The sequence below is a fragment of the Balaenoptera ricei genome, chromosome 8, assembly GCF_028023285.1.
Source record: "Balaenoptera ricei isolate mBalRic1 chromosome 8, mBalRic1.hap2, whole genome shotgun sequence".
In the NCBI taxonomy this organism is placed as follows: domain Eukaryota; kingdom Metazoa; phylum Chordata; class Mammalia; order Artiodactyla; family Balaenopteridae; genus Balaenoptera; species Balaenoptera ricei.
In genome coordinates this window covers 107,522,186-107,538,501 of record NC_082646.1, presented here as the reverse complement: position 1 = coordinate 107,538,501, position 16,316 = coordinate 107,522,186, and the positions used below count along the sequence as shown (strand labels likewise).

Here is a 16,316-nt window from a genome sequence, read left to right as displayed (position 1 = left end):
TATTACCTCATGATTTTGCCAAACACCCTAAAAACAAGTACAAATCTATTTTCAAAGATTTCCTTGTAGCCTTTCCCTTGTGTTTTTTTCTCTTATTTTATTGACGTTGCATATGGCTTTTTCTCAGTAGACAAGAGTGGCTTTACACACGGAGGATGCTTAACGAATGTTTATTGGATAGAAGGTGCCTTATACTTGCGATTCTCCTTGCTCCAGGCCAATGAATAGGTGCTTCAATTCGGAAAACCAAAATACTAACTCACTGAAAATTTTCAGACCAAAGGATCCAGACAGTGCCAAGATAGATCTTAGGAAAACCGTTTCTGTCGGCGGGAGAGAGCCGCGAAGTCGGGGCTCATTTTCAGGTCATACTACCCAACGCCGAGGCCTTCGCTCAGCTCCGAGCTTTTCCTGGGAAGTTCGACCAGCGGGTGCGCTCTCCGTGCCATAGCCCCGCCTCTCTCGGCTGTTTTGAACTACATTTCCCAGTATGCAACGTGGAGCCAGGAGGCCGTCAGATGAAAAAGACTCTGTTACCCAGCGAGCCCGAAGACGGCGCAGGACCCTCGGACTTCATTTCCCGTCGGCCCGCGGGGGGGAGCGCCGGAAGCCCGCCCCGCCCCTCATTGTGCGGCTCGTACTAAACGGAAGGGGACGGGAGAGGCCGCGTTCAGTCGGATCCCGGCAGCAGCTGCAGCGGCTCTTGTCTTTTCTGGCTCTCCTTGCTATCTCCTTTACTCTTCCGGAAACATGGTGAGCGGCAGGCCACGGCGCCGGAGGGGAGGTGGCTGCGAGTCGATCATCTGCGCGCGCTAAAGGGAACGGGGGAGCGACGTCGGAACCCCCTCCCCCAGCTCCCCGGGCGGGATGAGGGTCTCGTGCTGAGGGGCGGGCGGCGCCGGGACGCGCGTGCGCGCCCGCGGGCGCCGGTGAGGGCCGGCTTGGACGTCGCTCGCGCGCCCCCTGGACTCCCTTCCCCTCCCCCACCCCGCTGTTGCGCCCGCGCGGACAAGGGCCGTGGGGGAGGGGTCCAGGGCGCGCGCGCCCGTCCCTCGCTGAGCAGCCGGTGTCGCGCGCCGCGGCGGGGCCGAAGAGAGTCGGTTCACGGGGGCGCGCTCGACGGGAGCACGCGGCATCCAAAGCTGGCCCGGGAGCGGCGAAGGAAAAGCGCGCGAGCGGTCTCGGCGCGCGCGCCCCACCCAAGGGCTGTTCCTGTCTCCGCGTCACCCTCCCTCTCAGGCGGGTCTGTCTCGAGAGCAGGTGGCAGAGATGCTCGCAAGGGGCGGGGGCGGCGCGGCTAGCGGGGATGCGGGGGTGTCCGGGTCCGGGCGCAGGCGCCTGGGATTAGGGACTTGCACCGCGCAGCACAGAGCGGACACCGCGGAGATCACGGCCGTGCTCGTGAGCTAGCGAGCCCACAAGGCGAGCTGGGTTCGCAGAGTACACCCGGCGGAGGCTGGAACGGCGCTGTCGGCCGGCGCGTGCGCACACGGTCAGGCCTGGCTACTGGGCCCGAAGCCGTGGACCCGCGGGGCTGTCGGCTTTCCCGGATGGGGCCTGAGGGTGGAGCCGAGTTTAGGGAAGTGACCCAGGCGGGCACCGCCCGGAAACTACCCCGTCCTCTGTGTTCGGCCCGAGGGCTGCGAGAGCCCAAGCTTGGGTAACTTGCCCAGGCCCGCAGCGCGGAGGGCCGATAAGCTTGTCGGTAAGGGCGCTTCCTTAGGGTTGAGGCCCTGGAGGTGCTGCTGTCTCTAGGTACGGGATTTTTTCGGGGAGGGGGCTGAGTCTAGCCGATCTCCTTTCCCCGCCTACTCCGGAAGTGGCTCAATCACGTGGCCGGCTTCCTCTGCAGTTCCGGGAGCGGGGGCAGATTTCACCGTGGACAGTCTCACTCCAATTCCTGGCTAGGGTGGCCCCCAGCACGACCCGGAATAGAAGTTTAAAGAGCTCTCACGGACCGTGGGCCCTTGAGTTTGGACTGCTAACTTATATCAGCGATCTTTGGGGCCTGCATTTTTTTCCGGAGAACAGGGAGTTGTCGGGTAGGGCCGTAATTAGGGGTTTGTTGTAGGGAGTTGTCGGGTAGGGCCGTAATTAGGGGTTTGTTGTTCTTGCTTTGGTTTAGGAAGACCCCAGCAGAGAAAGGGATACGTTGTGTGATAACTGCGTTGAACAGTTCTGATGGGCTTGCTAGAACCGTTGAGCACCGTTGGTGACCCATCTAGCGTTGTGGGTCCTGTTTTTCTCTTAGATCTATCTATGACTATGACCTGGTTGTCTGGGTCCCCTCTACTCTCTGTGAAGTTCTGAGTCAGCACTATGCAAAAGCTGAGACTGAGTACCGTGAGTCTGTAGGTTCTATTTACCGTGAGCTTGTAGGTTCTTTTAATTCTGGGTTCACATCTTGGCCAAGACATTGCTTTTCACAGGTCTTTAATCTAGCTTGCAGGATGTCGGGGTGGGGAGGAATGGTGTTGAATTATGTGATCAGAGGTCTCTTCTATGGCGGCTATTCTGGGGTTGTGTCACATCTGATCCTTTGACAGTGACTTGGGTGGGAAAATAGTGATACTTGTCTTGGGAAGGGGATTAATGACCTCTTGGGGCTGAGGACTATATTTGTTGACATCTAGACAGATTTTCTAAGAAAGCAAAGGAAGGACTTAAGGGCACGTCCCAGAAACTTGTTCCTAATGAGGTGTGTGTGGCTCGTCCTCTAGGCCTCTGGCGTGGCTGTCTCTGATGGGGTCATCAAAGTGTTCAACGACATGAAGGTGCGTAAGTCGTCAACACCAGAGGAGGTGAAGAAGCGCAAGAAGGCGGTGCTCTTCTGCCTGAGCGAGGACAAGAAGAACATCATCCTGGAGGAGGGCAAGGAGATCCTGGTAGGTGATGTGGGCCAGACTGTAGACGACCCCTACACCACCTTTGTCAAGATGCTGCCAGACAAGGACTGCCGCTACGCCCTCTATGACGCAACCTATGAGACCAAGGAGAGCAAGAAGGAGGACCTGGTGTTCATCTTCTGGTGAGCTTCTCCTGCCGTAGCTCTGCCCCACCCCCTTTTCTCAGGACAGGAAGGTCTGTGGCTCCTTGTTAACCCAGAGGTGTGCGTTTCAGGGTAGGGTGTTGTAATAAAATGCCTGTCAGTGAGGAACTTGATAAAAGTTTGAATGTTAGGGGCCAGCTCAGGGGTTTCTGGAAGTCCTGTATCACTTGAGGGCACTTGCTAGACTTGGAGGAGGGGGCTTTGCGGCAAGTTCTCTGATTCTGTTTCCCTCCAGGGCCCCTGAGAGTGCACCCCTTAAGAGCAAAATGATCTATGCCAGCTCCAAGGACGCCATCAAGAAGAAGCTGACGGGTAAGGGCCAGCGTTGGTGGTGCCATATGCCCTTGCGTTCAGGCCTTGGCTGCAGGGTGGGGTAGACGGCATGGTGGAGGAGAGCCCTCTCTCTGTCTCCTCCTCACTGCCTGCTGGATGTAGCCTTATCCCGCCATCTGTTCTACTGGCTCCTTCCCAGCCGCAGCACACCCACCCCCGCCCCAGTGCTCCTCCTCACAGATGCTCCCCCTTCTCCTCCACAGGGATCAAGCATGAATTGCAAGCAAACTGCTACGAGGAGGTCAAGGACCGCTGCACCCTGGCAGAGAAGCTGGGGGGCAGCGCCGTCATCTCTCTGGAGGGCAAGCCTTTGTGAGCCTCCTCCAGCCCCCTGCCTGGAGCATCTGGCAGCCCCAGACCTGCCCATGGGGGTTGCAGGCTGCCCCCTTCCTGCCAGACCGGAGGGGCTGGGGGGATCCCAGCAGGGGGAGGGCAGTCCCTTCACCCAGTTGCCAAACAGCTCCCCCACCCCCTGGACCTTCCTCCTCCTCCCTCCATCCCTGACGGTTCTGGCCTTCCCAAACCGCTTTTGATCTTCTGATTCCTCTTGGGTTGAAACAGACCAAGTTCCCCCCAGGAACCCCTGTTTGGGGGGGGACCTGTATTTTTTTTAACGACACCCCAGTTCCCCCCTTGTTCCTCCCTTTTCCCATGCTGCCAACTTCTAACCGCAATAGTGACTCTGTGCTTGTCTGTTTAGTTCTGTGTATAAATGGAATGTTGTGGAGATGACCCCTCCCTGCGCCGCCTGGTTCCCCTCCCCCTTGCCCCTGGTCACAGCCACTCATGGAAGCAGGACCAGTAAGGGACCCTCAATTAAAAACAAAAAAACAAAAAAACACACAACAATAAAAAGGCTCACTAATGGGATGTTTGTTTTGAGGTTGGGGCCCAGGGGACCTTGGGGGTGCGTAGGCTGGGAGAATGAGCAGCATCTCTTCCCTGACCCTGCCTCCAGCCAGCCCCACACACCCTCATTTGGCCCCAGTGACTAGCTGAGCCTCCCCTCTGACAGTTCCCTCTCTACATGCTGGTGTCATAGTTGGCACCAGCCTGGCTGTGCGGAAGGTAGCCGAGCCAGGGTGTGTCCGCTACTGGCTGCAGGGGTTCCTTGAACAGAGGGGCTTAATCGCTGAACTGGTTTCTTCTGCTGCCTTGACCCAGGTGGGCAGCAGGACAGTGAGGCCCATTCTCTGATCCCTGTGCAGTCTCGCCCAGATGTGGGCCCTGAGACTGCAAGTCACTGGTTGCTTCTTGAGCTTTTTCTCCACCTTCAGTATTTGGTCTTTGCTCTGCGCTCTCTCCTGGATGGCTGACTCATTTATGAGCGCTGGGTGCAGCGGCTGCTGTGAGTCAGATGCCAGGTTGAGTCTCTGGCCTTCTGCAGATGTGGCCGGGGTCTGGGGCGGGGCCAGCCAGGTGGAGTCCGGGACTTCAGACCCAAGTGTCTTGGGCTCCACCTGCCTGTGTTTAACTAAGAGGGTGTTGGCTGGAGCCCCGAGCTTCTTGCTGGTATTGCTGTGGGCTCTTTCCAGCCCATGCTTTGGGCTTTCACCTGCCCCGCAGGTAAAGGTGGAAGTGTTGCCCTAGGGGTGGTGGTGATGGACGATTTATACCCGGCCCCCTCCCTGCCCCAATCAACTAAAAAAAGCCTCCTGGAGTAGAGCTGGTTCCTTAGTTCCTTGGAGCTTGCCAGTATCTCTGGTAGGGAGGCAGGAAGGGGTAGTTCCATTTTACTGATTAGGAAATGGGTGTAGAGGATTTGTAATTCGTTTTATGTGTGGTCTGTGCCAGGGTTTATGGGGGTGTTGGCACGCCTTGAAAACTGCTCCTGGATTCCAAGTTCTGGATCTTGTACCTTCCCACAGAGAGCACTACTGGCACTCTGAAAAGTGGCGGAAGAAACTGCAGGGGTGTCTCCCCCGGATCTGGTCTCTACCATGGTGCCCCGATAGAAGATGTACTTGGTGGGCCCTCCAACTCGGAAGTCAGGACAAGCAAGCCTCCTTGCTACAGAACCAAGCTTTTTATTTGTGAACAAGCTGGAGACAAATGAATTTGGGGGGCCAGAGGTGGGTTGAGGCTGCCCCATAGTCTCTGGGGAGGAAGGTCAGGGCCCCTGGGTTTCCCCAGGTGAGGGCTCTGCTTACCTGTGGCCAAGTGTGGTGCCCATGCTGCCCTATCTTGCAGGGCCTGGCACCTTGGGGTAGGGGTAGGCCTTGCCCTGAGAAGTCACGGGGCATGGTGAGTGGCTCCTGGGGTGGGGAAGGAGGCATCTTGCTGGGGTGGGAGGTCTGGGGGGACTCTGGTGGCTCTAAGGTTCTCCCTTGAGGATGACAAGGGTGTTCCGGAGAAGCAGGGTGCTGGCCTGCAGAGGAGAGATTCTTGATGTCTCCCATCTGCTGCTACCGCCTCTGTTACCCCACCTTGGATAGCTCCTCTGTCCCCATCCCTGTCCTCAGCAATAACAGCTACCATTTACTGAGGCCTCACTACCAATGACAGAAGGGAATGGTCCTGATCCAAGATGGGGAACTGTGGCCCTGAACAGCTGGGGCTGCTCCTGGCAGCCTAACCTCCCCCCAAGCTCCACCGCACCCCTCCATGCACCAAGACACTTGATAAGAGCCTAGAGGCCCAGGGGTGGGAGGCCAGGAAAGCAGCAAGAAGGCTTGGGGAGGCTGGAGGGCTCACCTTAGCGTGTTTGAGCTCCAGCTCCGCCAGCTCCATGAGGTTCTTGCGGAAAGAGGAGACGCGGCGGGATCTGAAGTCCATGAGCTCTGGAGAAGAGAGGAATGGGGACCCCGGCAGGGTCAGCAGTGCAGTGGCAGGGGCACCAGGGCCGTGGGGCTTACCCTGCTTGGCTGAGTCGGAGAGGCGTTCGAAGCGCTGGCAGCACAGCTGCTGGTGGCTCTCGGCGGTCCGCACCTCCCGGTTCCTGGTGCGCGCCTTGTCCAGTGCCTTGTTGGCGTTCTCATAGTCTGCCAGCGCCCGCAGCCGCCGGTACAGCAGGTCCTGGGGCCGGCAGGGGCACAGGATCCCTGGCCCACGGCCCTTGCCTGCCTGCCCGCCCTCCCTGGTGGCTCCAGCCCTGAGGTCTGCTCTGGGGCCACCTCTCACCTTGGCTGCCTGTGAGTCGCACACGTAGTACCTCAGCATGTCCGACAGCTTCAGGTCCTCATCAGAAGCCACTCGGCCCTCCAGTTTCTGAATCAGGAAAGTGGAGGCTGGGGAGGGAGCTGGTGCGGGGGCAGCTAAGGACTGGGGGTGCTGCTGTTCATCTAAATACCAAGTAGGGTCACTTGATACCCACGCTATGTCAAGCCCTGAGGTTCAGGGGAGCAGGCCAGGGAAGGCTTCACAGAGGAGGTGGCATCTGATCTGGATCTTGGGGGTTGAGTAGGGATTAGACAACAGCCAAAGGCTTTGCAGTTGTGCAGGCCTGGTATGTTTTCAGGGAACCATAAGTTCAGTGGGGCACTTGGGCAGCAGTGGGCCAGATCACAACAGGCTTAAGATGCAAGCTAGGGACTATGAGCTTTGTGTCTTGGGTAGTTTCTAGGAGGGATAGGGTCACTGAAGGGCCCTGAGCAGGGAAGAGATGGGGTCCAACGGACATTTTAGGAAGACTGGCACACTCCGGTGACTTTCTTGGAGAGGAGTTCAGGAAGAGTGTGTCTGGGGCAGGATGCTGGCAGCAAAGAACGGTCTGCCAGAGGCACGCGGCACATCCTTCTAAGTGCCTCGCCAAGCCCACTTCCCACCTCCTCCCCCATCACCACACACCCACACTTGAGGTTGGATCCCTGTCTCCACTCCATCTCTTATTAAACTAGTCTGGAGAGTGAGTCCAGGGCCTCACTGAGCCCCAGTTATCACTGAACATTCCAAAATGACCCTGCAGCTTTCCCCTCTCCCGGGACACTCTCTTCCCTGCAAAGGATCATTGGGTGGCCTTTCAACACAGAAGGCAGTACTCACCCTTAATCGTTCAAAGAGCTCTGCCAATTTGAGGAAGCTCCTAGGAGACGGTGGGGGGGAGTTAGGGCAGGGGTCTTAGGGGTTGCTTAAAGCTTCCCTGCCCTTAGGTCCCCCTTGGGGAACCCTCCCTCTCTTTCTCTCCCAAAGCCCAAGAGGAGCTTCTGCATCTCCCACTAGAGCTGATAGTAGGCTTCCATGGAGTGACCCCTCATGGACAGACACAGTATTACAGGTGAAGAAAGAGGGCAGAGGGGCGAGAGGGAGTCCTCACGTCTTTAGCTGGTTGACTTCCTGTGTTCCCAGACTGCTCAGTGCAGCTGAGATAGGGATATAATCATCTGCCAGGCCTGTTGGGGAAGAGCCCTCTATCAGAGCCCCTTGGTCTGCATGTCAAGCCCCACCCCTGGTGTCTGTGGCCACAGACAGACACAGGGCATTTCCTGCTCTCTCCTCTCCCCTGGGGAGTAGGGCCACTGGGGAGAATCCAGGGTCCCTGGGGCCCTTCGTACACTTGTGAGAGTGCATGACTCGGTCTGCCCGAAGGCAGGCGTCCCGGATGCGGGTGTGGTACTCCAGCAGGAAGGTCCTCTCATGCTCGAAGAAGTCATCCACCTCCTAAGGGAGCCAGACAGGACCCACTCACACCGAGTCACCAGGAGCAGCGCAGCCTCGGGCTCCCGGGCGTGGCACAATCTCCCTCTAGGCAGGGCCTCATCAGTGGCTTCCCTCCCACAGGCACCCAGGGTCTCAATCCTTGCTGGGGACTTGAGGCCCTGGGTTGAATCCAGAGAGGGGGCCCCCCAAGTCACCTTGAGCCCTGACATGCCAGTGATGAGGGCTTCATCTGCAGACTTCACAATATTCCTCAGAAACCCCCCAAGGAGCTCCTTCCTGTTCTTTCCTCGGACACTCAGCTGAGGCACACGTAGGGAGGGTGCAACGTCAGGGTGGGCATTTGCACCTCCCACCCCGGGCATATACCACTCGCCGAGCTGATGAGACAGAGGCCTGAGCCCACTTAGAACCTTGCCCCCCACCCCCAGGGGGGACCCCAGCTCACATCCTGGCCATATTCCAAAAAGACAAAGAAGTTGTGGTCTCGACGCAGGGTGGGGTGGGCCGCCAGGCGCTGCAGAAAGACTTCGTGCATCGCAACTGTCTTCTTAAAGATGGCCAGATACTCCCTGCAGAGGACGGCAGGCAGCTCACGGGCCCTCCCTGGCTCCTTCCCCCCTCCTGCCCCCTTGCCCCTCGGCAGCCCTGGAGTGAGGAGCAGGGTCCTAAACATCCACGGGGGACAGTCAGGGGAGAAACCCTGGGGCTGTCAGGAGAGGCTGGGCTGGGGCTTTATCACAGACAGGAAAGGGGGGCGGCACTCACGCTTCCAGCTCCTCCTTCATTTTGGCAAACTCTTCCCGCGTGATAGAGCTGTCTCCCTCACCCAACTTCTGCAGTTTTTCCCTCGAAGCCTCAAAGTCTGGCCTTGGAGGGGCTGGGGGGATCTGCTCCAAGGAGGGACAGAGCTGGAAGTCCTCTCGCTGTTGAGAAGGCCGTCACCTGCAACCCGAAGCCTGGCCCAGCCTCCCGGCCTCCCCCGGGTGCCCAGGCCGGCCTCTCCTCACAATGAGACCGGCGTACTCCTCGTTTTCCACGTAGGCATTGTGTAGCCAGATGAACTCCTCATGATGTCGCACGACTGAGAACTCGGTCTGGGCGAAGTGAGGGACGCAGCTCTGGAAGCCGGGGAGCCTATCTGAGGTGTCTTTCCTCCCCTGCCCAAACCCTACACCCACCAAGCTTCCTGGGCACCCACTTTTGGGCCTCGCCAATCCCACATCCCAGGGGAGGCCCAAGTTGGGGCTCACGCGTCCGTGTCTACCCTCAGGAGGGTGGACAGGGGATGGTAGGACTTGGGGCCTTAGGCAGAGGCCGTACGAGACTAGACAAGATGCCCTCTTTCTCAGAGGGTCAGGGGCCAAGAGCCAGGTTGAGGAGCAGGGCCCAGAGGCTGCGCTGGCATCTGCACGCCAGGCGAGCAGAGGCTGCGGGAAGGAGGCTCCTGAAGCAGCCATGTGAACCCCACTCCCCCCGCCACCCCCGCTCCCACGCAGCCTCACCTTGGTTTGAACAGTGAATTTCACCTTGTCCCGCTCGCTGACGGCATCAGAGATCTCCACCTGTAAGGAGCTGTCTCCCTGCAGGTCCACGGACATGGAGGAGGGCTGTGGGGGAAGGGAGGTCCCTGACATGACTGACCACGGCCCCCCCCGCCCATCCTCGCCGCAGGCTTCTGGTCCTCCTGCAGAGCCCACCTCAGCAGCATTACTTCCACCACGCCCTGGGGTCGCCGGCTGTTCCCCCCCACCTCCCGAGGGATCCTGATAAGTCACTGCTCAGGGATTCACAATGACACTTTCCCACCCCTCCATCCTCTGAAGTAGGCAGAACTCTCCCCGTTTTATAGGCCTGGAAGCTGCGACCACCAGAGAGGTGAAATAACTTGGCCGAGATCACACAGCTGCAAAGTGGCAGGGCCAGATTTGAACAGAGTTTCTCGGTTCCAAACCCCACGCACTTCCTCAGTTACCTGCCCACCCCTTCTCAGCTGGTTACCTCAGGTACCTTTCACCAGGTGTAAAGTGAGCTGGATGAGACAGTCCCACCCCTTTTGAGGGGCTCCTGAGACCATTCCATTCACTACGTTTGGTGCCAAGAGGCACTGACTTGGAGGCCAAGCACTTGTATTTCTCTAAGTGAAAAGATCCCTGAGGCACCAAGTTACTAGTTCATTCTTACACTGAGCTATCTCAACAAGCATTTATTGAACACCTGCTATGTCCACACCATTGTGCCAAGAGGTACTAGGGAGAGAGGTAGAGGCTCAGAAGCCACTCTCCCCTCAAGTACTACTCACCAGTATATAAACTGGCACCTGCCCACCTCTCACACCCAGAGGCCTCCCTCTCTCCTCTCAGGCTTTAGCACTTATTTGGGACACTGTGGGACCACTCTTAGACTTCTAGCACCATAGATTAATTTTACATGGCCTTGAGCCTCATATCAATGTAGTTACACAGTATATACTATTTTGTGTCCATGTTCTTTAGTGAGACCCATCTATGTCATTGAGTGCAGTGTTTCTTTTTCATTGCTGTGTAGTGTTCCATCATATGACTGTATTGTAGTTTATCCATTCTACTGTTGGTGGTCATTTGGATTATTTCAAGTTTGGGGCTATTATGAATAAAGCTGCCATGAACATTCTTGCATATATCTTTTTTTTTTTTTTATAAATTTATTTTATTTATTTATTTTTGGCTCTGTTGGGTTTTCGTTGCTGCACGCGGGCTTTCTCTAGTTGCAGCGAGCAGGGGCTACTCATTGTTGCAGTGCACAGGCTTCTCATTGCGGTGGCTTCTCTCGTTGTGGAGCACGGGCTCTAGGCACGTGGGCTTCAATAGTTGCGGCACGCGGGCTCAGTAGTTGTGACTCACGGGCTCTAGAGCACAGGCTCAGTAGTTGTGGCGCACGAGCTTAGTTGCTCCGCGGCATGTGGGATCTTCCCGGACCAGGGATCGAACCCGTGTCCCCTGCATTGGCAGGCGGATTCTTAACCACTGCGCCACCAGGGAAGCCCCTGCATATATCTTTTGAGGGACCTAAGTACTCATTTCTGTTGGGTACGAGAATGGCTTGGTCAGAGGGTAGGCATGTGTTTAAAACGCTTTCATAGATACTGCCAAACAGTTTTCCAAGGTAACTGTACTAATTCACACTCCCTCCAGCATTGAATGAAAGTTCCAGTTGCACCACATCCTTGCCAATACTTAGAACTGTTAGTCCTTTTTTTTTTTTTTAAACGTGATGATCCATTTATTTATTTATTTATTTATGGCTGTGTTGGGTCTTCGTTTCTGTGCGAGGGCTTTCTCTAGTTACGGCAAGTGGGGGCCACTCTTCATCGCGGTGCGCGGGCCTCTCACTATCGCGGTCTCTCTTGTTGCGGAGCACAAGCTCCAGACGTGCAGGCTCAGTAATTGTGGCTCACGGGCCTAGTTGCTCCGTGGCATGTGGGATCTTCCCAGACCAGGGCTTGAACCCGTGTCCCCTGCATTGGCAGGCAGACTCTCAACCACTGCGCCCAGGGAAGCCCCCCAGAACTGTTAGTCCTTTTAATTTTAGCCTTACTGGTGGAGGTACAGTAATACTGCATTGTGGGGACTTCCCTGGTGGTCCAGTGGTTAAGACTCCATGCTCCCAATGCAGGGGTCCCGGGTTCAATCCCCGGTCGGGGAACTAGATCCCGCATGCCACAACTAAAAGATCCCACATGCCACAACAAAGACCAGCGCCACCAAATAAATAAATACATCTTTAAAAAAAAATAGTGCATTGTGGCTTTAACTTGTATTCCCTGGTGAGAAATGATATTGAACACCATTTCATGTACCTATTAGACATTCAGATATCTTCTTTTGTAAAGTGCCTATTCAAGTCTTTTGCTCCTCCCTGCCATCCTCTTTTAAAAATCAGATCATCTTTCTCTTATTGATTTGTAGGAACTCTTTAAATATCCTGGAGACAAACCCTTTGTCAGTTATATGTTTTGCCAATATCTCCTACTCTATGGGTTGCCTTTTCACTCTATTAATGGCTTATAATTTTACAAGCTCAACATATCAATCTTTTCTTTTGTGGTTTGTGTACTCTTGAAGAAGCACTCCTACCCCAAGGTCATGAAGATATTCTCCTATTTTTTTCTTCTAGAAATTAACAGTTTTAGGTCTATGATCCATTTAATTCATTTTGTATGCAGTGTAAGGTATGGGTTGTGATTCATTTTTGCCCTATATATAGCCAGTGATTTTAGCACTATTTGTTTAAAAACACTATTTTTTCACTATTGATTTGTTTTAGTGTACACCTTGGTAGAAAATCAATTGACCTCATAAGTGTGATCAGTTCTGTATTCTCTATTCTGTTCCACTTATCTATATATCTATACTTTTGATAATATCACACTCTCTTGATTACTGTAATTGACAGGCAACGTTGAAATCAGGTAGAATTAACTTTGTTCTTTTTCAAAATCATTTTGGCTATTGTAGGTCCTTTGCATTTCCACATAAATTTTAGAATCAGCTTGTTAATTTCTACCCCCAAAAAACTTTCTGGGATTTGGTTAAGATTACATTGAATCTATAGATCAAATTGAGAAGGACAGACGTTTTTACAATACTGAATCTTCCAATCCATGAACATGGAATATCTTTCCAGTGATTTAGGTGTTTAATTTTTCTCAGTAATTTTTTTATATATATATAAATTTATTTATTTGTTTATTTTTGGCTGCGCTGGGTCTTCGTTGCTGTGTGCGGTTTTTCTCTGGTTGCGGCGAGCGGGGGCTACTCTTCGTTGCGGTGCGTGGGCCTCAGTAGTTGTGGCTCGTGGGCTCTAGAGTGCAGGCTCAGTAGTTGTGGTGCACGGGCTTAGCTGCTCTGTGGCATATGTAATTTTTTATTTTGCATATTTTGAAACTTATTAGGTGCATAAAATTGAGGAGTGTTTTCCTGTTGAATTGACTCTTTAATCATTATAAAATGTTCCTCTTTATTTCTAGTAATACTTCTTTCTTGTCTTCCAGTCTGAAATTGATAAAGCCACACCAGCTTTCTTTTTGTTAGTGTGCTCATAGTGTATATATTCCATCAGTTTTTCAATATTTCTGTGTCCTTATAAAGTATGTCTCTTTTAACAGAATTAAGTTGTTTTTTAAAAATCCAATCTGAAGATTTTTTAAAATAAATTTAGTTATTTATTTATTCATTTATTTATGGCTGTGTTAGGTCTTCGTTGCTGTGCACGGGCTTTCTCTAGTTGTGGCGAGCGGGGGCTACTCTTCGTTGCTGTGTGCGGGCTTCTCATTGTCGTGGCTTCTCTTGTTGCAGAGCACAGGCTCTAGGCGCGCAGGCTTCAGTATTTGTGGCACTTGGGCTCCGTAGTTGTGGCTTGTGGGCTCTAGAGCGCAGGCTCAGTAGTCGTGGTACACAGGCTTAGTTGCTCCGCGGCATGTGGGATCTTCCTGGACCAGGGCTCGAACCCGTGTCTCCTGCATTGGCAGGCAGATTCTTAACCACTGCGCCACCAGGGAAGCCCAGATGTTTGTTTTTTAACTGTAGTTTTTGTTCCATTCATTATTATTGTAATTACTGATATAGTAGGCTATAAACCTGCCATCTTACTTTTTGTTTTCTCTTCATCTCATCTGTTTTTTGTTCCTTTATTCTTTCTTTCTTTATTTTTTAAATTAATTTTTATTGGAGTATAGTTGCTTTATTCTTTCTTTCTTGATTTCTGTTAGATTAGTCAAGTATTTTATGTTATTTCATTTTCTCTGTCATATTTTTACTTACATATTCATTTATTACTCTTTTCATTTCTCTATATTTATAGGATAATTTTGAAGAAGGCAATGATTACTCTGGAGGACATGGTCTAATAATAGATTTTCAAAGAGTCTGGCATCTACAAAGGTTAGGGGTGCACCCTTCAGTTTGACAGTCCAGTATAGCCTCAGAACACATAGCACCCACTATTACTGGTAACAGTAGTAGTAATATAATAGCTAACACTTATATTTGCTCTACCTATATGCCAGGCATTGCTCTAAGCAGTTTATATATATTAACCAATTTTTTTAAAGATTTTTTTCTTGATGTGGACCATTTTTAAAGTCTTTATTGAATTTGTTACATTAGTGCTTCTGTTTTATGTTTTGGGTTTTTGACCACAACCTATGTGGGCTCTTAGCTCCCCCACCAGGGATCGAACCTGCACCCCCTGCCTTGGAAGGCAAAGTCTTAACCACTGGACCACCAGGGAAGTCCCTGTGTTAACTAATTTAACCGTGAATATGAACATAGATAAACACTGAAACAGATGCTTTCTGTTCCATACTTTGGTCTCTCACCCCTCTCACTTCTTCAAATTCCACTTGATCCCCACTCCTCACTTCTTGGCTTCTCCAACACCCCCATGGCAGGCTCTTCCTCCGTCCAACTGCCCCCCACCCCCAAAGTCTGGCTCATTGGTGCAATAGGCCCCCAAGTCCCCTGTCTCCTTCCTGCTTGGTAACTGCTTGAGGGAGATGGGACTTCAAAGGTGGACCACAGCTGCTCCATCCTTATCCTCAGTCACAGACCACTAGGCACATTCCTCCTACCCCTAAAAGTGTGCACATCTGTATGCCCCACCCCTAACCATCCTTGGCACAAGGATGCTCAGAAACTATTTGTTGAATGAAGTCAAGAGGAAAGAATGAATGGTCTCATGATTACATGAACATAGATACACAAGTGAAGCCATTAGTGCTGAACAGTATTCCCCCATCTTGGGAAAGGAGTAGGGTACTCCAGCCCCTTCTCAATCCCTAACATCCTTCCTTCTTCTTCCCCATCAAACCAGCATGAGTCGGTCCTGGGGAGGGGATGAGTAAGAGTGACGGGTCCTTTTCCATCTGTCAGGGCCACGGTAAACCCTGCCTCCTTTGGCATCCTCACCAGCCCCCATGCTGATGCCACAGAAGCGCCCCCCACCCCCTTGCTCAGGTCTCGCCTTTCTCTGGCTCATGCGTGGGCACGAACACACACACACACACCACTCCCTGATTGGGCATCACTGGGTATCATGGAGTGAGGTGAAGATTGGGAGGGTGTTTGCATCCTTTCTCTACCTTGCTCTCCTTCCCAGCCTCTCGATGCTCCTCCATCACTCTCGTTCTCGACTACAGCACACAAGAATTCCGCGGCGGGTCACTGCCCGCGCGCTCCCGTAGGTTGGTCCCCGGTAAATCTCCCCGAGAAACGGACCCAGCGGGGATCCTATCAGCTGACAGAGGAACTCTCCCCTCCCTGCCAAGGAGTCACCTGGAGCCGGGCGTGGTTCCACGCCGTTCCCTCGCAGCCGCGCCTTTTGATTGGGTAGCAGCTTTACCGTGCGGGACGCCATTGGCTGCAACGCCTGTCGTTCCTGTGCCCAGTCCCCAGCTTTTAAGGGGCAGCGCGGAACTGAGAGGGCCGGGAACAGGCGACAGCGTGGGGGATGGAGTCGGGGCGGCGGGGGGCCTCTAGGATCGCAGAGGTCTAGTGTCGCGTCAGCCCACGCCCCAGGCTGGCTGACTCCGGCCCGCCGCCCCTCTGTGCCGCGCCTTCTAATGGCCTGGCGCGGCCTGCGCGTGCGCACTACCTTAGTCTCGCGCCCTCCAGGCGGTGGGCGGGGCGGCAGGCCAGAGGGCTGGGTGGGAGGGTGGCGTGGGTGAGGGGAATGGGGAGCCGGGGTTGGGGTGGCGGACTAGGGACGAGGACAAGGGCTAATGTCTTTGGAGAAAGGGGTTCCGTTTGGACATCCGCTCTGGGACATGAGGGAGTGGCTGGGTAAGCCGCAAAGGGCGGCGAGGGGGCGCGACAGGGCCCGCGGCCAGGGCGCCCGAGGCCAGGCCCGGACCCGCGGGCGGTCGCAACTGGAGCCTGGAAGCAGAGGGGCGCAGACGATGCGAGAAAAATTGTGGATGCCCTGGAACGGGCTCATCGTGATCGGGAAGAGAATGGAGCTCCTGGGTAGAAACACGCAAAAGCCTAGGATGTGGGACCCGAAGCTTGAGTCTGAGGACTGGAGACTGGAAGATGTGGAAAAGGCAGTCTTGAGAGGAAAGTCAGGCCGGAGTCAGGAAAGGATGGATGTGAAACGAGTGCGCAGTGTAGCAAGTGCATTACAGGCTTCCGCGGGTTTGCGGAAAGACAACTAGAGGTGTGGGGAAAGCAAGAAGTCAGACACGAAGTAGAGGCTGAATCTGAGAATGCAGGGACTACAGCGGGGTCTAGGGGGGGATTTGGGTTTAAATAGAGGTTGAAGTTTACTGGAGTGGGAACCAGTGGAGAGGACTCGAGATCCAGAG

The 16,316-nt window shown here is 53.9% G+C and overlaps 2 protein-coding genes and 1 non-coding gene across 11 annotated transcripts; 2 read left to right on the top strand and 1 right to left on the bottom strand.

The window, feature by feature from the left end:
• Positions 1 to 628: 628 nt before the first annotated feature.
• Positions 629 to 4,252, top strand: CFL1 (cofilin 1). The gene is made up of 4 exons (XM_059932039.1): positions 629 to 753; positions 2,721 to 3,028; positions 3,285 to 3,361; positions 3,586 to 4,252. The coding sequence occupies exons 1-4, from the start codon at positions 751 to 753 to the stop codon at positions 3,696 to 3,698; spliced, it is 501 nt and encodes a 166-aa protein (XP_059788022.1). The 5' UTR covers positions 629 to 750; the 3' UTR covers positions 3,699 to 4,252.
• Positions 4,253 to 5,398: 1,146 nt separating this feature from the next.
• Positions 5,399 to 15,573, bottom strand: SNX32 (sorting nexin 32). Of its 9 annotated transcripts, none has more exons than XM_059932036.1 (13): positions 15,096 to 15,282; positions 9,481 to 9,585; positions 8,986 to 9,096; positions 8,744 to 8,901; positions 8,424 to 8,547; positions 8,173 to 8,277; positions 7,873 to 7,978; positions 7,635 to 7,710; positions 7,364 to 7,403; positions 6,503 to 6,589; positions 6,238 to 6,397; positions 6,077 to 6,162; positions 5,615 to 5,750 (listed from the first exon to the last, which is right to left on the bottom strand). In XM_059932036.1, exons 1-13 carry the CDS (start codon positions 15,129 to 15,131, stop codon positions 5,697 to 5,699), a joined length of 1,248 nt encoding a protein of 415 aa, XP_059788019.1. In that variant the 5' UTR covers positions 15,132 to 15,282; the 3' UTR covers positions 5,615 to 5,696. The 9 variants fall into 9 exon arrangements, with proteins under 9 accessions (XP_059788021.1, XP_059788019.1, XP_059788020.1 ...); XM_059932037.1 differs by having other exon boundaries at positions 8,744 to 8,865; XM_059932038.1 differs by lacking the exon at positions 6,238 to 6,397 and having other exon boundaries at positions 5,399 to 5,750.
• Positions 11,587 to 11,659, top strand: TRNAW-CCA (transfer RNA tryptophan (anticodon CCA)). The gene has a single exon. It is a non-coding gene; the product is annotated as a tRNA-Trp (tRNA).
• Positions 15,574 to 16,316: the final 743 nt, after the last annotated feature.